This window comes from Furipterus horrens, unplaced genomic scaffold (assembly GCF_987537825.1).
Source record: "Furipterus horrens unplaced genomic scaffold, mFurHor1.1.pri manual_scaffold_3, whole genome shotgun sequence".
NCBI lineage: Eukaryota > Metazoa > Chordata > Mammalia > Chiroptera > Furipteridae > Furipterus > Furipterus horrens.
In genome coordinates this window covers 70,422,058-70,445,578 of record NW_028327173.1, presented here as the reverse complement: position 1 = coordinate 70,445,578, position 23,521 = coordinate 70,422,058, and the positions used below count along the sequence as shown (strand labels likewise).

Genomic DNA, 23,521 nt, shown 5'->3' with positions numbered 1-23,521 from the left:
GTCAACACAGATGATTCAATTGTGCTTGTGATATTGCAACAGACCAATGACTCTCTTTATGTCTTTGTATTCTTCACAAAAACAAACTGAATGGCCAATTGGGACTGCGCCAGATAAGTCGCTATTGTGCAGGAGGACACACTTCAACCTCCGTGTTGAGCAATCAGTGAACAGTCACCATTCAGTTGCATTCTAGATTGGAATTTCCAATTCCTCCATTAAACCATGTATGTTATGGCAATATACAAAGCCACCATCACTTTGAAAGTACTGAGCAAATGCACTTTCTCTTGATCGAAAGTAGGATACCTTTGCTCCCTTTTCAATCAAGTTTTTCTCATGCAATCTTGATGCTAGGAGTTCTGAAGCCTTTTTGGATAGTCCCAAATCTCATGCCAAATCATTAAACTCATGCTGATCAAATCCCTTACAAACTGAGTCATCTACAATTTCAAAATCTTCATTGTTGCTGTCACTTAGTTCTTCACTATGCTCCTGTTTTTCAAAAGAAAACTGGCACTGGGATTTCAGCTGAATGAGGCACTGGGCGTATAGCTGAAGGTAGACTAGGATACTCTATTTTACATTTATTTTTCTTGTTATATCCTGACATTTTCACTATACAAAAGTAACAGTCACTTGAATATCTCTGGGCTCTCGCCAAACCATAGATATACCAAATGGCAATTTATAACATGTTCCCTTCGTCCACATCTGTAAACTCTCAACACACTGCTTGCAAGCCTTGTGAGGGGCCCAAGACTTATCTTGATCACCAAGTTTTACTTTAAAATATGCAAAATAGGCTTGCCTGACAAATGTGCTGATGTTTGTCCTTTGGGAATGATGAAACTGCCACAGATATAACAAAATGAATCAGGGTTGTTTAGGCACTTACGATGAGAAATAGCAGAGGTAGACATGATCTGAAGGAAAGGAAATAAGTACGTATGTAAATAAAAAAAAGAAACAATTCCGCTAACTCCTTGTATACAGACAAGAACTCGGACTACACTTCGGAATACGATTCACTATACAGAGAGGCACACAACCTCTCACCACACTGTCTCATGTGTAACTGAATAGCCTAGACAAGTATGAACCTGTCGCTGGTCTCCAAGGTCATCCCTCGCCCCTCTCCACTCAAGGGAGGTTTGCTCTCAGCCAATAGGAGAGCACTAGTGCTTCCCTCGATCCAGGCTCAATCCAGCCTAGAGTGGTCGCATTAAGATAAGCTGTATGGAAAAAAAATTGATGTGATAAAAGAAAATAAACTGCAGTTTTAAAATCAGCATGCCTATTTAAGTCTAAAACAGCTGAAAAATCGAACTCAACAGGAATCATGTTAAAAATTATTCCCCTGTGCTATCAAACAAAACAATTCACAACAAAGAATATTATCTGTAGTAAAGAGTTATATGCATGATGAAAACAGAGTCAATTCAACAAGAGAAAAGAACAATCCTAAATGTGTGTGTACCAAGTAACAAACCTTCAAAATATATGAAGCAAAAACTGATAGGGTTGAAGGGTGAAACAGACAAATTCACAATCATATCTGGAAACTTGAACATTCTCAGTAATTAACAGAACAAGTAGACAAAAAGAAAATCAGTTAAAGGTATGGAAGACTTGAGCAACACTCTCAACCAACTTGACATTTACAGTACACTACCCTCGTCTAGCAGAGCACACATTCTTTTCAAATACATGTGGAACATCCACTAAAACAGATATTCTAGGTCATAAAACATGTTTCAAATTTAAGTGAACTAATATAGAATATGTTCTATAACCACATTGGAATTAAATTAGAAATTAATTATGGAGAAATATCTGGAAAATTCTCAAATATTTGGAAGTAAAGCACACATCTAAATAATCCATGGATCAACGAGACAAATTAGGAAATATGTTAACTAAAATGAAAATAAAAATACAATATACCAAAATTTGTGGAATGCAGTTAAAATGGTACCTAGAGATAATTTTTTAGCTTTTAAATGCTTATCTTAGAAAAGGAAAAGGTTTCAAATCAATGACCCAAGATTCCACCTGAAGAGACTATAGAAAGAAGCATATATCATACATATAGTAAGCTGAAGGAAGAAAAAAATAGAATCTGATAATCAAGTGAAACATTTAATTCACTAAGCTTGCTATGAAATTTTTATTTTTCTATAAGAGGACAAAGATGTTATTAACCTAAGAGTATTATTGAACCTATACAAACATATCAAAAATATGAAGCAGTATACAATTCTTTCCTGAAGCATGGAAAGTTAAAATTTTCATTTTTAAATTATAAAATAATTTTTGCTTATGATAAACTCTAATACAGAATCTTAAAAAGTGAACATTTTAAGTCTATAGAAACAATCACTGTTAACAATTTAGTGGATATACTGCCAACATTTTTCTATGGCAATCTTTCCTAATACACTGATTATGGTAATTTTAATTATCTATTTGATCCTCTGTACTTCTTTACTTCTGTATGAATCTCAGTCTCAGCACAAAACATAGTACCTGGCATATCACAAATGCTCATTAAATAATTTTTTAAATTGAATTTATTGGTGTAACATTGGTATGCAAAACCATGCAGGTTTGAAGTGTACAACTCAATAACACATCATCTGCACACTGCTTCATGTGCCCATCACCCCAAGCAAATTCTTTTTCTAGTCCCATCCCCACTTGCCCACCTCCACCTACCCTAAATAACTGTTAATGAAGAATACTATTAGAATTCTAACTTCTGGCCAAGATGGAGGCTTAGACTGACATGCTCTGTCTCCCTCCACAACTAAGAAGGACTACAACTACTGCAAAACCAGAAATAATCAGAAGTTCCAGAAAATAAAGCTACATGGAAGTCCAATGTATGAAGTTATAAAGAAGTGGTGCCTGTCTGGATGGGTAGGAAGGGCGAAGCTGGGGCAGAGAGATCAAGTTGTGCTGGTGGCTGCAGCGATGGACCATGGTAAGCACAGACATCCTTATTTAAGGGGAGGAGAAAAGCGCTCGGGGACCACCCCTGGTGCAGACTGAACCCATTAGCTCGCTATTCCAATGCCAGGGAAGGCAGACCCCCATTGCCTCGGACTGTGAGGCCCAGAGGGCGGGGGGATGGAGAAGGAGGCTCCCGGTCTCTCAGCGGAGAGTAACAGCAGGAACCCATCTTGGACCCCCACGCCCACACGAAGCACCACAGTATGGTGAAAAGGGTCGCCCATAGTGAGGAGTGCACAGGGCTCCGCCCCCTATAGCGTGGGAGGTATGACAGCCCCGCCCAGGAAGGAAAGATAAACGAAAATGGTCAGGATGGCAGGAATCATGACTGAAATACCAATCACATAGCTGACCAAAAAGCAAATACGTGAATTAACCGATGAACAAATAGATAATCTTTCTGAGGCTCAGTTCAGAGCTCTAGTCAGAAGGCAGCTTACAGAATTAACAAAAGATATTGAACAAGACAGGGAAGGAATGAAGGCTAGTCATGCTGAAATGAATGGAAACACATACGAAACTAGTGGTGATCAAATCAACAAATTGGAACATAGGGAAGGAACAAACAGTCAACCAGTGCAGAAAGAGGAAACAAAAAGTGAGGAATATGAGGAAAGGCTCAGAAACCTCTAGGACAGCTATAACCGGGTCAACATCCAAATCATAGGGTTGCCAGAAGGTAAAGAAGAAGAACTAGAAATTGAAAAATTATGTGAAAAAATAATGAAGCAGAACTTCCCTAACTTGGGGAAGGAAATAGACTTACAGGTCCAGGAAGCACAGAGAGTTCCAGAAAAACTGGACTCAGGGAGAACCACACCAAGACACATTATAATCAAAATGTGAAAAATTATAAAGATAAAGAGAGAATCTTAAAAGCAGCAAGAGAGAAGAAAAGAATTATGTAAAAGGGGTCTCAAATAGACTATCAGCTGATTTCTCAAAAGAGACCCTGCAGGCAAGAAGGGACTGGCAAGAAACATTCAAAGTAATGAAAATCAAAAACCTACAGCCACGATTACTCTATCCAGCAAAGCTGTCATTCAGAATAGAAGGGCAGAGAAAGTGCTTCCAGGACAAAGTAAAACTGAAGGAGTTCATTAGATCCAAACCACTGTTATATGAGATGTTAAAGGACTTGTTTAGAAGAAGGAGGCTCAAAACTATGAACATTAAAATGAAAACTGTATCACAACAACCAACAACAGAAGCTAGGGAACCGAAACAAAGGCAAACTAAGTAAGCAACGAGAGTGGGAAAAGAATTATAGGTATGGGGAACATTATGGGGGGAGGTTGGTAGGGAGGGGGAAGAGGGGAAGGGAGGGAGATGATGCAGGAATTAGGAAGCATAATAAGAGGGAATGGAGTAGACAGGAAGATGTTGAGAAGAACTATATGCACAACCAATGGGCATGGACTAAGGGGGGTGAGCAACTGGAGGGAGGAGGGTTACTGGGTGGAGGGGAGCAGAGGGAAAAGAAGTTGGGACAACTGTAACAGCATAATCAATAAAACATTTTAAAAAAACAATTCTATTCCTCCATCTATTTACTTTATCTGACTATGCCTAATGGTAAAAGCATATAAATACATAATATGTCTTGATTGACACGTATGGCTAATCACACATATGCATCTTTTTGATCTTTGACTATATAACTGACGTATATGGCCCAGCTACAGCACTCTGAAATCTATACCACATTGGTTCCAAGGCCACCTTCTCACTGGCTGTTCCCTGTCAGTGATTGAGCACATCCGGGATACTAAAGTAGACATATTCCTGGGAGATGGGGTTGCTCTGATAGGTGACTTTGGCTTGGAAACTTCCCACCGGCCTGTGGAACTTTCCTCAGAACTGCACTGCAGTCTAAGATGCTTCTACCCAAGCTTCCTTCCTTTCCTCTCTCCTTCACTCAAGGTCAGATTAAGATTTCAGTTTAACAGCTTTCCTAGTCATCTCTAAATTCCTTCCCATGTTCTCTCACATGCATTTACCCTAATAAATTTCTTGCAAGTCTAATTCCATCTTTGTGTCTGCTTCTCAAAAGACTCAAACTAACACAGCATGTTAGCTATTTCCATCTACGTAAGAATAAAAGTTCTGAGGCTTAAACAGTCACCCTCACCCTAAGACAGAAACTTAGAAAAGATTCCCATTTAATCAGAATATAAACCTCAGTCTTAAAAATAATGTTGTAGATGGCATGGTACATTAAAAATTTTTCCCAGATTTTTCATTTTCCAACATGCCAAAAACTATGTTCTCTGAGTAAATTTAATTTCAACTGACAAGGATGCTTCTTGCTCTGTTGAGATGCCCTAATTTCCCCCTTGCTCTTGCTTTAGTACATTGTTATTCAATACTTCCTGATGTTAGGTGAACTAGATTCACCACTCCAGGCAGAATAATGGCCTGGATTACTCAGAGAAGCTCTAAAGAAGAATTTATTTTTTTACCAGGACTATTTTCTAAAGTACTCTTGCTTCCAAGAATATATTTTTCCTTTTTATTTCCACATAATAAGGGTTAAATCCAGAGCAGTGAATCCCAACTTTGTGGAGCTATCACTGTTACTCACTCCACTACTTGGCAAGTATTTTAGAGAACATAAACTTCAAAAAAGGAAAAGTAAGCTTTCTCTTGAGACATCCACTTTGACACCCATTGACTATAGCTTTTGCAGGATTAGCCTTTCCTAAGTTAAAAATCTTTTATCAAGTGTAGTGGATGCCCTATTATCCAGCACAGTTAGGACTGACAGTTGCTTGGGTAATCAAAAAATCATGAGGATTAAAAAAAAATTTTATATATCATAATCATTTTATTGTAATTTAAAATATAAATATACATTCATTCACAAATCTTTCACCATAATGTCAATCTTTTCTTAATGTGGGTTCATTAATTGGAGCCTCATATTTCTTGCAAAAACTATATCTATATATGCTCTCTAATATTTCTGATTAAACTGTTCTAAAGAAGTAAATTTTAAATTTTATGAAGCAATCTGAAGTGTAGAATCATTTTAGGTTTTTTTAACTTCTCCTCAAACTTTTATATTGTTTCATCTATACTGAATTCAACAGCATTTTAAAAGTACCTCTCCTTTATTAAATCATTCCAAAGCATTCAGTTTTGTTTTCACTGGAACAGTAACTCTTTTCATATTTCATATATTATAGGTTTACATGATATTTCATTAAGTTATGCCATCAAAATAATAAACTCAAATGGCATTAAACAGGTTTGGTAACCCAAGTGACTCCTGGAAGGCACAAACTCAGTAACAGCAACAGAAATGTATAGGTGTACTAGAAATGGCCTCCTCAGCCTTGAGCATTCTGCCAAGCATATTGTTAGCAGGTTCTACAGAAAACATCTAAAGAGCAGGTCTAGTCAAGTTTAGTTAAGGAGCTTCTACAATATAGAGGTGGTTTGTTTCCTTTCAGGCTCCCAGTGCCTTTTGCTTTGATTGCCCATTGCAACTGCCCTCAAACGCCTATGACCAAAGAATTTCACCTCTTTGCTCCCTATTGTTCCCACATATAAGTTATCATTATTTTAAGCCTCTCAAGTGGATATAACCATTTGTCACTAATAATTAGTATTGAGACATCAGTAACTCACTTTATTGAGTGGTAATTTGGAATTTTATTATGATTTTTTCATTAAAGCTTCCTGAGAAACCTAGTAATACAGGGAACAGCAAACTTTTTCTTTGAAGGGCCAGATAGTAAATATCTGACATAAATACAGATTCTGTTGCATTTTCTTTCTGGTTTTGATATTTTATATTTAAAAAAAGATCACTATGGGAACCAGGCCATGGTTTGCCAACCCCTGCTATAGGTTAAGGTACAATAGGCAATAAATGTGCCTCTCTTTCATAGCAACTAACATTTACTGAAAATTTAGAGTGTGCCAAGTATTACGCTAAGTATTTTGTGTGCACTACCTGATTCAATCCTCACAGTCATCCTATGCTATTAATTACTATTGTCATTCCCTTTATAGACAAAGAAATTAAGACCTGGAGAGATTAAGTAACTTCTCAACCATTGAATAAATGGTAGAATCAGAATCTAAACCCAGAAACTGACTTCTGAATTATTACATTCTAGGCTTCTGAAAAAGCTTTCAGCTGATGTACCCAAGAAAATATAGCTAATTAGTGGTATAGTCTAGACTAGAACATTGACCTCCTGACTCAGCAACAATGTACTAAATAGTCAAAGAAATCTGCATTTTAAAGGGAGATTTAACAAGGTTTTAACCCAATGAATGAGTATCTAATGGTAATAATATCAGGCACTGAAAAGAAAGGTATTTTAGAAGGTATATCAGATTTGGAGTGTCACAAAGCTACAATTAGGAATAACTGCCCTGCTTTTTCAATAAAGCAGCACAAGTGAATCTTAACTACAGAACACAGAAATGCAAGAAATAAATTATCTTAAAAATGTAACATTCAATTCCTCTCAGAAAACACTAAAATAATAAGTAAATATAAAATGGGAGATCAGCAGTAGAGTAGGTCTGATAGGTGCTAGGGATAGGCTGAAGATGAGCGGAGGAAATGCAGGCAAAGAGAAATGCACAGTATCCAGATGGTATTCATTTGGTGGTTGAGAGCAATTCAGGCAGGAAAGTAATGTTACAGAGATGCCACAACAAGGAGTAATGTGTGGTAGTGTCCCAGGAAGTAGTTCAGAAAAGTAGTCACACGACTAACAAATGGAATCAGTGAACTTTAATAGGTCCTCCTTCTATTATAACCTTCCTCCCCTTAGATGAAGAGCTCTCTTCATTTCTTCCTTGAGCAGAAGTATTGGAATTAAACAGGACAACAAAGATGTGGGGAGCAGCAGATATGTGTGCGTCAGAGAGGGAAAGGTCTGTATAGATGGAGGGGGGATGTAATCAACGTGACTTTCCAGGGAGGCACAATGCTATCCCATTCTTTCTTGGATTAGGGGAGAATGTAAACTATTCAAACCACATTTCTCTGCTTGCCCCACAGAAGTAAAGGGCATACAGGCTGTTCTATACAAAAGCTTATAACAAAGGCTTATCATCTGGAGATGATAGCGAACACTTACATGGTAGTGACTACGTGCCAGGCACTGTTTAAAACACTTTAAATGAAATAAGTATTTTAGTCTTCACAGTCACCCTGAGAGATGGGTACTTTTATAATGCCCATAAGAACCCTAAAGCACAGAATGGTTAAGCAACTTGCTTAATTTCACACAGTTCAAAGATAGTGGAGCTAGAATTCACACCCAGTTAGGCTCCACACAGTCCACATACTCTTAACCACTCTGTTATAAATAACTTCTTCGGCTTAATTGTGCCATCAAAAGCAAGCAATTGGCATCAAACTGTCTTGCAGCATATAAAGGGCTCCAGGCACTGGGCTGGAGATCAAGATGATGACTGGACAGAGCCAACGAGCAACTGGAGAGAGACTCTTGGAAAAACTGGGATATCGTGAATATTTTTGAGGAAGCAACTTGAGCATGAGAGAAATACAGTAACTCAAAGAAAAAACTGGACTTCCGGCCAAGATGGAGGCTTAGACGGACACGCTTGGTCTCCCTCTACAACTAGAGAGGAATACAACTACTTCAAAACAAAAGATAACTAGAAATTCCAGAAAATAAAACTACACGGAAGCCCAACATACAAAGTTATAAACCAACGGCGCCCTTTGGGCAGGTAAGAGCGAAAGGGGGCGGAGCTGTTTGCGGTAGCACCAGGGACAGCGGCAGGGAGAGCAGTCTCAGCTACAGTATAACCCCAGCAGCTTGCGACCCCAACGCTCAGAAAAGCAACCACCACATCGCCCCGAACAGTGAGGCTCAGAGGGTGGGAGGACGGATCCCAGTCTCCTAGCAGAATAACTGCGGGAATCCATCTTGGACCCCCGCCCCAATACAAAGTGCCACAGCGCTGCGAAATAGGTTGCGGGTAGCCACTGGTTGCTGGGCAGTGACGACAAAGTGCCACAGCGCAGCGAGAAAGGTTGCTGGACCACCGCAGGTCACTGGGTTGTGACGACAAAGGGCCACAGTGTGGTGAAAAAGGTTGCGGATCGCCGCCGGTCGCTGGGTTGTGACGAGTACACAGGCACTGCCCCCTATAGCCGGCCCAAGAAAGCAAAACGCATCTGTCAAAATGAGGCAGACAACTATAGAAATCCCGGTGGCGCAGCTCACCAGGCAACAGATGAAGAACCTGACATATGAACAAATAAGAAACCTGTCAGAGGCTCAGTTCAGGGCCATTGTTATCAGGTGGCTTACAGAATTAACAAAAGACTTGGAAAAAGATGAGAAAGAATTGAAAAACACTCATACCAAAAAGAACAAAACCACGTACGAGACAGATGGTGAGGAAATAAAATCCAGAGTTCAAATCAACAAACCAGAACATAGAGAAGGAACAAACAGTCAACCAGTGCAGAGAGAGGAAATGGGAAACAAGGATGAGAAGATCAGAAACCTCTGGGACAGCTATAAGAGATCGAATATACGGATTATAGGATTGCCAGAGGGCGAAGAAGAAGAACTAGAAATTGAAAAATTAAGTGAAAATATAATAAAGCAGAACTTCCCAAACTTGGGGAAGGAAATAGACTTACAGGTCCAGGAAGCACAGAGAGTTCCAAAACAACTGGACCCAGGGAGAACCACTCCAAGACACATTATAATCAAAATGTCAAAAGTTAAAGATAAAGAGAGAATCTTAAAAGCAGCAAGAGAGAAGACTATCAGCTGACTTCTCAAGGGAGACCCTGCAGGCAAGAAGGGACTGGCAAGAAATATTCAAAGCAATGAAAATCCAAAACCTACAACCACGAATACTTTATCCAGCAAAGCTGTCATTCAGAATAGAAGGGCAGAGAAAGTGTTTCCAGGACAAAATAAAACTGAAAGAGTTCATTAGATCCAAACCACTGTTATATGAGATGTTAAAAGGACTGGTTTAGAAAAAGGAGGATCAAAACTATGAACACTAAAATGAAAACTGCATCACAAGAAACAACAACAGAAGCTAGGGAATTGAAGCAAAGGCAAACTAAATAGGCAATGAGAGTGGAAGGAGAACTATAGATATGAGGAGCATATTGGGGGGGAGATCAGCAGGGAAGGGGAAGGGGAAGAGGGAGGGAGATGGTATAGGAATTAAGAAACATCGTAGGAGGGAATGGAATAGACAGAGAGAGGTTGAGAAGAACTATATGTACAACCAATGGACATGGACTAAAAGGGGGGAACAAGGGAAGGGAGGGGGGCCACCGGGTGGAGGGGAGCAGAGGGATGGGAAATTGGAACAAATGTAACACAGTAATCAATAAAACACATAAAAACAAACAAACAAAAAAAAACTACCGCATTACCATACCAATTTGAACATATTAAACTAGCAACCTAAACTATTCTAAAATTTGAGACCTAAATTGAATATAATTTTGATCATAAATCCTGGCCTTTTAAGTATTTGCACTGATCTTTCATTATATAAGTACATATAATTTAAAAATTAGAGCAGCCACATTACAAATGAATTTTTACTCATATTACCGTAGTAGGATAAATGCTGACATTGCCCTAGCAGAAAGTTCTATGTTGGGCTTTAGACTACATTACATGAGTATGTGTTCTTGAAACTACTGACATAATAGTCCTTGAGCTGAATAATAAAACTAATATCTACTAAACAGAAAGATGTTTGAGTGTGGACTACAAAAGTAATCTTGGGATTTAGAATTGGCCAATTTGCCATTGTAATTCAGGTATAGGGGTGCTGGAAGGAGAAGCGAGAGAAGCTTATTTGAAAGAATAATGACAGAAAACTTCCCTAACATGGTGAAGGAAATAGACATACAAGTCCAGGAAGCACAGAGAGTCCCAAAAAAGATGGACCCAAAGAGGTCCACTCTGAGACACATTATAATTAAAATACCAAAGGTTAAATACAAAGACAGAATCCTAAAAGCAGCAAGAGAAAAGCAGATGGTTACCTACAAGGGAGTCCCCCCACCCCCTGTAAGAGTGGCAGCTGATTTCTCAGAGAAACTTTGCAGGCCAGAAGAGTGTAGCACAAAATATTTAAAGTGATAAAAAGCTAAGACCTTCAACCAAGATTACTCTACCCAGCAAAGTTATCATTTAGAACTAAATGACAGATAAAGAGCTTCCCAGACAAGAAAAAGCTAAAGTAGTTCATCACCAAACCAGTATTATATGGAACATTAAAGGGTCTTCTTTTAGAAGAAGAAGATCAAAATATGAACAGTAAAATGGCAATAAATATGTATCAATCAACAATTGAATCTAAAAAACAAAATATATAAACAACCAGAACAGAAACAGTATCATAGATTCAGAGAATGTTTTGATGGTTGCCAGATAGGAGGGGATTGGGGGGATGGATGAAAAATTTGAAGGGATTAAGAAGTACAAATAGGTAGTTACAAAATAGTCACAGGGATGTAAAGTACAGTATAGGAAAAAGAGTAGCAAAAGAATGCATATCCATGACCCATGACAGGGACAACAGTTTGGGTGAGGATTGCCCGAGGTAGTTGGTGCAGGGCTGGGTAGAGGGGGACAAAGGAGGAAAAATTGGGACAACTGCAATAGCATAAACAATAAAATATAATTTAAAAAAAGGGCATTAACAATAAAGTAGGAAAACTTAAGCCAGGTCCTCTTGAAACATATCCTCAGGAAATTGCCTTTCTAATTAATATGTTTATTTTTTATTGGTAGATGAATAAAATAAACCATAAATGTGAGCAAGAGCTGTCCTAGAACACAAATCTAATATTCTAGATCCAGCTCCGAAAGCAGAGTCCATTGTCAAGCTGCACATAAAGCAAGGCCAAACACAGACACTGTCTGAGGACATTCTGCAAATGGTCATAAGGTCCTGCTTTCCCTATGATAACAGTAGCCTTAGAACTCTGTAAGTATTACTTTGGTAGGATGCCCACATTGTGTCAAGAAAATCCTGGACCCAAAATTAAATTATTTTTAAAATAAAATTGTGTGGGCTCCTCCCCACCAAAAAGAAACACACACACACACACACACACACACACACACATACCCATTAACTAGGAAATATATGAGTATATCCATGATATGGAAAATATACTGATAACTCTGTATTATACTATATTTTATTATACATAATTCGGATTTTATAAAAATAAGGAAAGTGTAAATATGTGTATACATATAATTAAAAACATATATTCTCAGAGAGAAAAGTTCAAATTCTGAATAATAAATAGTATGGATGAAACTGGCAATCCTAGAGTTTAGCAACATACTGCTGTCAATGAACGGACAAAACCAGTATGAGTTTTGAAACCACAAACAGCTACTGTTTGGCTTGGTGGATTACTAAAATCTAAACCCACTGCTAGTATTATTAAGGCTGTGCACCCTGACCCTTGACGACTGCTTCTTGCCACTGCAAACAGTCTGGTTTTTCCTCTTTAGGAGTGCCAGAATAACTTAGTAGCATTTTGCCTGAAACAGAGAGGGAAAGAGAACTGTCTGGGCTCCTCAGTTTTCTGGCTCTGATTCTAGTCCATTGTGAAGCCCAGCTATACGTCTTTCCCTTGAGTTCCAACAGAAAATCTGTATTTCTCATTAAATTTTTTCTTCTTTAAAGCAGATTTTAGTTACTTGCAAAAAAGAACCCAACCAAAACAGGCAGCAGGCTTTAATTTGAAATCTAAAAGCCTGGCATGTCTAAGCAACCCAATTTTAAAGCAGAATAATGCTTTTTTTTTTCAGTACATTGAAATATTAAGCCTCCTAATTAATGCTATTCATGAAAATCATCCATTTTGAATGAAAGACTCAGTCAAAATGCATTCAGAGAAAATACATGTCATTTATGTGGAAATAATCATTCTCATGCCCTGGCTGGTTTAGCTCAGTGGATTGAGCGTCGGCCTGCGAGCTAAGTGTCGCTGGTTCGATCTTCCAGTCAGGGTACATCAGAGAAGGAAAACTCTGACTCCAAAAAACCTCCGCTGCCTTGCGGCATACCTCTTCAGGGGAAAGGCTAAGGGAGTAAACCCCGACAGAAAATCCGGAGCCGGAGTCCCTAAGGCGGTTTGATGTTGTAGTCAACACCGGCAACTCCTGCGGCGCACCTGAACCCAAGCTGTATCGATTCCGTCTTTCCCTTGGACCCTTCAGCTGCGAAGAGAGGGGGGGTCTGCTGCATGGGCAATAGCAGACCCTCCATATTACCCTGCCCAGGCTCTGTAGCTTCAGTGTCATCGCAAGATGTCGATTCAACATGGGAGGAGACAGATACCATGTCACTCCCGAGTCGGACTGCACAGCCATTCTCGGCGGTGCAGATAGACTCTTAAGAAGCTACACCATCGTCTCTCGAGACGGACGGCTGCTGACGAATCATTCTCAACACTACAATGCCTGTGAAATTAAAAACTGCATTTAATTACATTTTCTATGACCATGGCTTTCAAACCTATTTTAGGCAACAGAATATTTTCTTCTAATGAAAACTTAGGTTCATGCTCAATACAAAACATAGATCTGCTCTGGCTAAAGCATGTGCACATCTGGGTAGGAGCATGTGAGCATGTGGGCACCTGCAGACAGGAAATCCTGCCTGATGGCCAAGCTCTTCCCTGTCAGAGACCCCTGAGGCATCACCATGGAACCCCTGTGGCCTCTGTGAATCACAGCTTGAAAGTCACTGGGCTAGAAAAAGATAGTCACCCTTTTACAGTTTATACTGTCAAAACCAAGACACCAAATCAATCACATGCCTATTTACCTGTGAGTTTTAAAACTTTTTCCATCAACATAAATATCAATATCTGGGCAACAATGTTTCACGTAAAGTTTCAATAAATCTTCTCCTAATTCAGATGCAGGTTCCAAGTCATAAATATCTTTAAAAGAGAAAAAACAAGACTAAAAATTAGTTTTCTTAATATTACAAATATCTAAAAACTTGTATCTTAATATCAACAAGAGGTTTTTCCACATGATTATAATGATTAGCTACTGAAAAAGAACACACTGAATGAAATATTTAAGTGGTAAATTAAAAATAAAATAACATTTGCCCTGATGGATATGGCTCAGTTGTCAATTCAAAGCTAAAGGTCGCTGGATTGATTCCCAGTCAGGGCACGTGCCTGGGTTGAGGGTTTGGTCTCCAGTTGGGGTGGGTATGAGAGGCAACTGATCAATGTTCCTCTATCACATCGATGCTTCTCTTTGCCTCCTTCTCCCTCTGTTCCCCTCTCTCTAAAAATAAATAAAATTTTAAAAAAATAAAACATTTAAAAATCATGTATACTTTCTGCTTTGAAATAACTATTTCTACTTACATTTAAATATAGATATACCTTCAAATATAGATATTTTTAAATATAGGTAATGTTATCATAAAATGATACACCAAAATTGAAGCCACTGCATTAACATCTGACTTAGAAAGTTAGAAAATTTTTCAATTTTGGTATTTTTCACTACTTTATTTCCTTCCTATTCCTGGATTTATGGCTAGAATGATGTGTGAACCAATAGAAATTCAACTGAAATCAATGGGATTTATAGAATTCTATGAGTTTAGTACTATACACAGTATGGAGGGGTATACAAAATAAATATTTTATAAACTACCTCTACTTCAAAAGATTCACAATTTAGGAAGAGGGAAGTAAAATACAAAGCATGTATATATTTACATGTATCTCTATATATGTATGTATGTGTGTGTGTGTGTGTGTGTGTGTGTGTAAGGAACCATGAGACAAGGTAAGCAGCTGAGCAGATTTAGGATTAGATAGTTTGAATAACTGTGTGTGTGTGGGGGGGGGGGGCTATGGGCTACCAAGGTAGTCTCTAGTTGTCTGGTACCTGGTCCTGGAATGATTAAAGCAGAGGAATATACGGCCTGTCCAGAAAGTACCCAGCCATGTACTATGGAACACAGACATCTATTGAAGAAAATACAAGAAACAAGAAACATTGTATATGGGACAATGAAGCCTCGGTCTCCTTCAAAGTAGGCACCTTGGGACCTCACACAGTTCTCCCAATCGTCAGCAGTGCCCCATCATATTTTCTTGAATCTCATTGATGGTCTGAAATCTCTTCCCTTTCAAAGGTGATTTTAGTTTTGGGAAAAGCTAGAAGTAGCAGGGCGCCAAATCCAGGCTGTAGAGGGCTGAGTAACCTGGTGATCTGATGTTTTGCCAAAAATCTATGCATAAGACATGATTCATGAGTGGGGCATTGTCATAATGAAGCTGTCAATCATCAGCTACCCACAGCTGCAGCCTTCTGAATCATCCAAATAGTTTCTGCGTAGGAATGTTCAAGTTTAATACAAAATTTTATGCAGATTTGTTGTTCCACTCGCTCAGTCATTTTGAATGTGCACACAGCATACATGCTCATTCAATGGCATCTACTAGTACAGTGAAGTCACCACTGTTCACACATGCGCATTCCAGTCCACTCTCCTTGGCTGTCAGGTTACATCAGTGTCATGCAAACCATTCTTGTTATATTAACAATGGCTGGACTTTTCCAAACATACCATATATACATGAAAAACACTACCCTATGTATTATGGTTTTGTCAGTCCAAAAGTTTCATCAGTACATCTGGTAAGTAAGAGTCATGGGGGACAGATTCCATCTAACCAAATTTACAAATTAAATCTTTATAAACCAGAATGCCAATATTGGTTCTACTATGAAGAGATCCATAATCTGACTACTGCTCAATACCTCCACTGCTACCACCCTACTCCAAGCCACCATCACCTTGCACTTGAATTTCTGCAGTAACTTCCTAATTGGTTTCTTATTCTTGACCCCCACAGTCTATATTTTAATCTTTCAATGTTGATTTTAGAGAGAGAAGGAGAGGAGAGACAGAGAGACAGAGAGAGAGAAAGAGAGAACATCAATTTGTTGTTCCATTTATTTACGCATTTATTGGTTGATTCTTGTATGTTCCCTGACAAGGGATCAAACTCACAACCTTGGTGTAACAGGACAATGCTCTAAACATCTGAGCTTTCCAGTCAGGGCCTCCCACAGTCTATTTTTAACAAAGCATTCAGAGGCATGTCTTAAAATGTAATTTAGATCATGGCCCATCCCAGTTCAAAACCATTTGGCTCCCTCCATTCTTTTAAAGTAAGGCCAAAGTCTTACAATGGCTTACCAGGCCCTGCAACATCCGACTCCTTACTACCTCTCTGACCTCACTGCCTACTCTTTTGTTTATATCCACACTGAATTCTTTCTCATTCCTCCAAATGGCAGGTTATGTTCCCATGTTAGGATATTTTCACTGCCATTTCTTCTGCCTTAAACTCTCTTCTCCCAGATAACCACTTTGCTAACTTTCTTACTGTCTTTAAATACTGGTCTAAATGTCACCTTTTCAATGAGGCTGACTCTGACCACCCATCTACAATTACCACTCCCATCACTAGTGCTCTGTTGGGGAGAAAAAAATTTCCTCTGCTCTTCTAGGTTATTTCAGCTGGTGTAATAATTACATCAAGATGAGATATTTAACAAGAGAAAATAACCAAATTTAATTACATACATACATGCAGGAATACCACATACATGACAGGTTCAGAGATAGAAAGATAAAATGAGTTTAAAATGACATCCTGAGCTAAGAAATGAGATAAAGTGCTTGGAGCTTCAGACGGGAGAATGATAAAAGGATGATAGAAGAGCAGATGTTTAGGAATTAGATGTTTGCCCTGCCACATAGATAAGTCATAAAAAGTTATTTCTGATAATAACTTATTATGGGCAAGGCCCACAATTTAAACTGTTCCAGGGAGAGGTAAAAGTCTCATTTGCCTTCAGCTCAAAATAATCCACATGCCAAAGTGGCACATTTTGGGGATGCCTCTGAACCCCTTCAACTCCCAATCCCCCCTTTCTTTGCCTATTTTTATTACAGCATGTCATATTCTAACTTCCTTACTCTGTTTATTGTCTATCTCCACTCCACCTTACCTTCTTTAGTTAGAATGTAAGTTCCAAAAAGGCTGGAAGTCCATTTTAGTCATAAAAGTATCCCTCAGACCTAGAACAGTACCTGACACATAGTAGGTCCTCGACAAATATTTGTTAAGTAAATTATGTAGCAAATTCTACATAACAAAGATTTTTGAAAGAAAAACATAACACTACAACAAGAAGTAGGCAGGGGAATAGGGAAGATCCTACTATTTCTAGATATTCCTATAGAAAAATTAAAGCACATAAATTAATGGGGGATACTCAGGAAAGAGTCTTCTATTTGATGATTCAAATATCAGAGTCTGAATTTTGACACAAAGGAAAAATCTAGAAACTTTTCAGAAAAACAAAAACCAAGTGTCTCAGCTGATTGGAGCATTGTCCCAATGCACCAGGACTGCAGATTCCATCCCTGCTCAGGGCACATGGGAGTCACCAATGAGGGCTTAGATGGGTGGGACAACAAATCAGTGTGTGCCTCTACCTCCCCCTCTCTCTCTCTCTCTTTCCCATCTTGTCTCTGAAATCAATCAATAAAAAAAAGAAAACCAAGTTAATCTGATAGACTGTTATCTATTCCGAGTCCTATTATGTACTCAAATGACCTACAGAACTTGAATATAATAAAAATATGTATTTGGTCTTTGTTCTCTGGTTCCTGACAAGGAGCTCCTAAAACTTTTGGCATTTCCTAAGTTACAGAAATGCTTTTTCGTATTCATAATAAGCCTCTTTCAACCATACCTGAATTTATGCTAATGAAGTGAGCTCTAGATGACCTCTAGATGACCCCTACATGAACCCCTGATGGGGCTGGTCAGCAGAAAGACCAAACATGTTACTAGAAAGTGGGAACTTTGAGCCCTGGCTGGTGTGGCTCAGTGGGTTTGGCATCATTCTGCAAATCAAAAGGTCGTTGGTTCAATTCCTGGTCAGGGCACATAACTGGGGTTGTGGGCCAGGTCCCCAGTTGGGGGATGTTTTTCTACTACTCTTTCTCCCTCCCTTCCCCTCTCTCTAAAAATAAATAAATAAAATCTTTTTTTTTAAGTGGGAAGTTTCAGCCCAGTGCCCTTCCATGCCCCACACCCCTGGGGAGTGAGAAAGGACTGGAGGTTAAGTTATAAAAATGCTTGCTCAATGAGAGTCAAAGAACTATCGGGTTGGTCAACACAATGACATGCTGGAAGGGTGGCACACCCTGAGATGGCATGGACATTTGTTCTGTATACTGTCCCTTCCCACCTATACCTCGCTCTACGTATCTTTTCCATTGGGTTATTCCTGAGTTGTATATTTTATAATAAATAAAATGTTTTTTATGAGTTCTGTAAGTTAGTCTAGCAAATTATTAAGCTTTGAAGGGAGGTGGTTTGGGAAATCCTGTCTTTGTAGTTGCTGGGTACAACTGTGGGTAGTGAATATATTACTTCAAAATATGTCACTTTGGCATAAGGAGTATTTTGAGCTAACGGCAACTGAGAACCAGCAAATGCAGGAAAAGCTCTTTACCCCCACATTCCCCAACTGTCTAAATATAAAGTATAAATTTTCAGTTTGGGAAAGAAAATTTACATTTATAAAGAAAAATTCCATTTGTAAAGGTATCTCCTTACTAGGAAGAAACAATTCTCATCACTTGACTCATCTACATAACAAGACAACTCTTATTTACCATACACTTTCTTCCCTCATCTTTCCATAATTTGTTTCCACCACCCAGTAGCTCAAAACATTTTTTTTTTAGCCTAAAAGGATATATAAACCTCAATCATATGGCCACTTCCTTGCATCTCATTTCTTGTGAAACTCCTGAAGCAAAAGTAAGTACATAATGGAAAGCTTTTCCCCCTCCAGTTCATCTGTCTTACCTCAGTTTAATTCCTAGCCCAGCCACAGAACCCATGAGGGTAGAAGGAAAGTTTTCTTTTCCTACAGTAGCCTAGACACCCCATTTGTGCCTAGCATCTGAAGTGGGGGCACTCTTCTGTAACTAAGCTCTCACTCTGTGAGGTCTGTGCTAACTCTGGCTAGTTAGTGTCAGAACTGAGTTGTTGGGTACCTAGCTAGTGTCAGAGAATTGGTTGGTAACCATATATATTTGGTGTCAGGAGTGGTACCAGGGGGAAAAACACAGAAACCCAAAACTAAATGGTCCTCAATTTGAAGTCACCATCCCACTCTACCCTAAACTTACTCTGCTTATAAGTACTCCTTAAGCCTGCAAAATAGTACCACCCAACTCCTTAAAGTGACTTATGAGTAAGGTGACCACATGTCATGGTTAGCCTGCCTGCTGCTCCAGGATAATTATCAACAGCAATAATTTTTCACATTTTACTCTTTCAAAAGGGTCCCAGACTGAACAACAGTAATATAAGGTCATCCTTTACATAAGGCTCTTCATGATCTGGCTTCTCCTTATATCTCCAGGTTCACTTCTTTTTGTGACTATTTCTATCCTTTGCTCAACTCCACTCTCACAATAAACCATTTCTGATTTTGCAAATATGCTATGTATCTGGCTCTCTCCACCTCCAGGCATGCTGTGTCTTTTGCCTGGGCTATTTGCCGAAAATGCGTTTTCTTTTAGGACGCAATTCAGACATCACTCCTCCCACACAGTTTTCCCTGGAAGCCTGAGTCCAGGTAACATGTGCCCTATTGGTGTCTTCATAGCACTCTGTACATAACCCACTTATCCCCTTCTAAATTGCAGGGCAGGAATGCTACCTGTTTTGTTCACTTGTACATCTTCAAAACCTAGCACAAAGTCAATACGCAATTAAATAATGTGATGAATAATTAGAATGGTATTTCAGGAACAAATAGCAAGTGCAAGAGCACATGTTGACTAAATATAGTTCTTTGGAGGGAAATGCCAAGTAATTTCAGTAAGACAAGAGCTTATAGGGTACGAGAGGGTTTTGAAAACAGGATGGCATGGAGTTCTAGGCAGGAGCCCGTTCACAAAATCCCTTTATACCACGGGAAAGAACTTGAGGTTTATATTAAGGCTATGGGAGACCACTAAAGAATTTTAATAAGAGGAGCACCGTGATTAGACTTGCAACCAACAGACATTGTTCAATGGTATTAATGGAGGGTGGCAGAGTGGGAGGCCTGGCAGCTAGCTGGTGTGCAAATTCTCAAGGAAAATAGCAAAGTCCTGAAATAAAGTAATGGAAAGGGGATATAAAAGTGAAATACATAAGAATATTTAGAAGATAAATCAATACAAATGGTCATGAATAAGGAGAGTAAATGAGTGGAAAGACAATGATATAATTCACACTAACAGAGTATTTTAATAAAGAGCAGATTGGGAGAGGTGGGTGATTAGATCAGTTTGGCACAAATTAAGTTTTGAGATATTTAATTTACAGAGGGTGGGGCAAAAGTAGGTTTACAGTTGTGAGTATATGAAACACAGAGTGTATTCTTGTATTATTACTTGCTAATTACTGTATTATTTTCCATATGAACAACTGTAACCCTAATTGTTCCCCACTCTGTATATAGACAGATATGTCTTTTTCAGCAGTTAGATATGAAGCTCAAAAAAAACTGGGAATACTAATTATTTAAAGGGCAGAAAGGTGATATCCTAGTAAAGGAGAATGAGGAGTGGCCAAGAAGGAAAGTGAAGAAAGCACAATGTCATTGAACACAGAGGAAGTTTCAAGGAGGGCAGCACTGACAGTATGAAAGACTGCAAAGAAGTTAATAAAATATGAACAACTGTCTGTTAAACTGGTAAACACGGAGATTTTCCATGGAGTGATGGAGAAAGTAGTGAAAAGGCAGGGGGCTGAGGGGTAAAAGAACTCTTTTCAGCTATACTTACAACTTGTTTGGCTGCTTTAATTGTTGCGGTGGGGCCGTGGCAGAGCTCTAGACTAGATGCAGGAAAAATGGGTATCAAATACTAGCTCTGCCAACTGGTCTATACGTATGGCCTTGGGAATGTCCCTTACACTCCAAGTCTTAAATGAAATCAGTCTGCAACCATTTACTTCTTAGGGTTATCTGAGACTAAAGGAGATAAAATATATGAATGGATTTATCTCAAGCCTGGAATGGACATTCTTCATTCATTCACCATAACATAATTATGGTCAGAACCTGAGTTTAAATCACTTTGTTATTATTGTTGCACTAAACTTCAGTAACAAAATCCCTTAGTTAACTGACACTTTCGTATAAATACATTCAATTCTGCTATAACACTTATTTTGAAAACATAACTTTGATCCAACATAATTGATATATTAGGGAACAATCTGAGCATAACATGAAATTTGCATTTGCTTAGGTGCAAGCTCATCCACAAGAAATACTAGGTCAATGCAGAAAACTGTATCAGCTGAACTGGGCCATGTAAGAATACACAAAACACACATAAACACCTAAAACATCTACTAGATACCCCAGTTCACTACATGTTATGAGCCATACCCATCCATATCTGGTTTTACAAATTTCCATCTTCTTTTAGGTGTATTTCAACTAATATTTGGTAGACCATTTTCTATTAATATATTTATGCTTCTGTATGGTCTGGTCTTTCAGAGAAGAGCACTGGCAAATTTGGATAAGAATGATTTAACAGTAACCATGCCTTGGAAGCTAGAGATAATGTGGTGCCCCCAAAAAACTTATTGACTTTCCTCATCTCCAAATCATTTATTTCCTTACACTCCAGGGTAGTAAAAGCTACCTTCCTCTCCCCTCACTAGAGATGATTTATTTACCTTTCAAAGTGAAGTTCTGTCTATCTGTTTGCCTTTCTGTCTCTCTCTCTCTAGGAGGATGGGTAAATCTGCCGGCAGCCTATAAAACTCTCCTAATTTTGGTGTTCCTCTCTGTGGTGCAATCCCACTGCATGTGAAAGGTAACATCTGGCCCTCATCACATAGCCTTATGGGGGCTGCAGGATGGAAACTGGCACTGAGATGCTCTGTGAATAATAAACAGTTTGTTCTCTGATACAGAGATCTCAAGTTTCCTGTTAGAATATTTAATATGTATCTATATACCAATATGTCTATATCTATATCTTTAACAGACTCCTTCAACTAATTCACAATAACTCACAAGCTGCAACCCCTCTGACATCCACTTCCACAAACTAAAGGTCATTTTCAAGGTCAAATGCTATATTTATTGTAGTATTTCTATATTTCTTCACCTTTTAACATGTTTAAAACTAAGCTATCATTATCATTACATTCCTATCTTTTTAAAATGTCACAACAAAAAATAATGATTTCTGTGTTGCATGGTGTTTTTAAAGAAATGCATATACTGTATTATAACAGAAGTGACTCTATCTTTGGTAAAGCTTTTATTGGCATAGATTAGAATTAGGATTAGAACATGTGGAAACAAAAGAATTGTGAATTATGGGTGTATTTATTTATAATAACTCCATCTTCAATTACTTGGGAATACTGAGAGTTGACTATACTATTATTTTCATTTACCCATGAAATTTACTTTCATTACATTTACTTTCATTTACTTATTATAAAAAAAAGCAGTAGAGCTGATTTTTGAAGTATACTTCCATGTCTACAAAATTTTTAAAAAGTCAACAAATAATATGCCTCACCACTGGATATAAAATTGTCCTCTCCATCGTTGCTATCTGGAGTTCCATACTTCAGAAGAGAACCACCAGGTGATTTTTTATCTAAGAATTCTATAGATGATCTTCCATCATTGTCAGTATACTTTTGAAAATTGAAGTCATGTTTTGTTTGTGTTACTCCACTCTCCACTATCTTTTTCCTAAGAATTTCATTTTCATAGTTTTTTATGTTTCTGTTTGATGAGTATACAATCCTAAAAAGCAAAATATAAAATATTAATAAAAATAATGGTGATTCTTAAAAGCTAGTTTCCCATGTGCAGCTTTCATATATAACAACTACAGAATTTTAAAACCATTTCAAATCTGAACCAGCTGTAAAAAAGTCAACCTAAAATAGCAAAGTTTAAAAAGTAGTCTATAACAAATTTTCATGTTAAAAAGGAATATATAATGTCACACATAAGCTAGATGAAGTGGAAAATTCCCAGAAAGGCACACAGTATCAAATCTGACTTAAGAAGAAACAGAATATTAAATTAGTAATTGAAAATATTCCACAAAGAAAAACCCAGGACAAGGTGCCATCACTGGTGAATTCTGCCAAATGTTTAAAGAATTAATACCAATCCTTCACAAACTTTTCCAAAGAGAAGAAAGCACTTCCCAGCTTATTCTGTGAAGTCAGTATTATCCTGATACAAAAGCAGATGCAGATGTCGCAAGAAAACCATAAACCAATATTCTTTACTAATATAGATGAAAATATCTTCAACAAAATAATAGCAAACTGAACCCAGCAACATATAAAAAGAAATATACATCATGACTA

At 38.2% G+C, this 23,521-nt stretch overlaps 1 protein-coding gene across 1 annotated transcript in view; it reads right to left on the bottom strand.

Moving 5' to 3' along the window:
* Positions 1-23,521, bottom strand: part of BTBD8 (BTB domain containing 8) — a 111,231-nt gene that overhangs the window by 64,097 nt on the left and 23,613 nt on the right. The window contains exons 3-4 of the mRNA XM_090269731.1: positions 22,711-22,943; positions 13,858-13,975 (exon numbers count right to left, since the gene is read on the bottom strand). Coding sequence (XP_090125857.1) covers positions 13,858-13,975; positions 22,711-22,943 — 351 coding nt within the window. The remainder of the gene's footprint in view (positions 1-13,857; positions 13,976-22,710; positions 22,944-23,521) is intronic.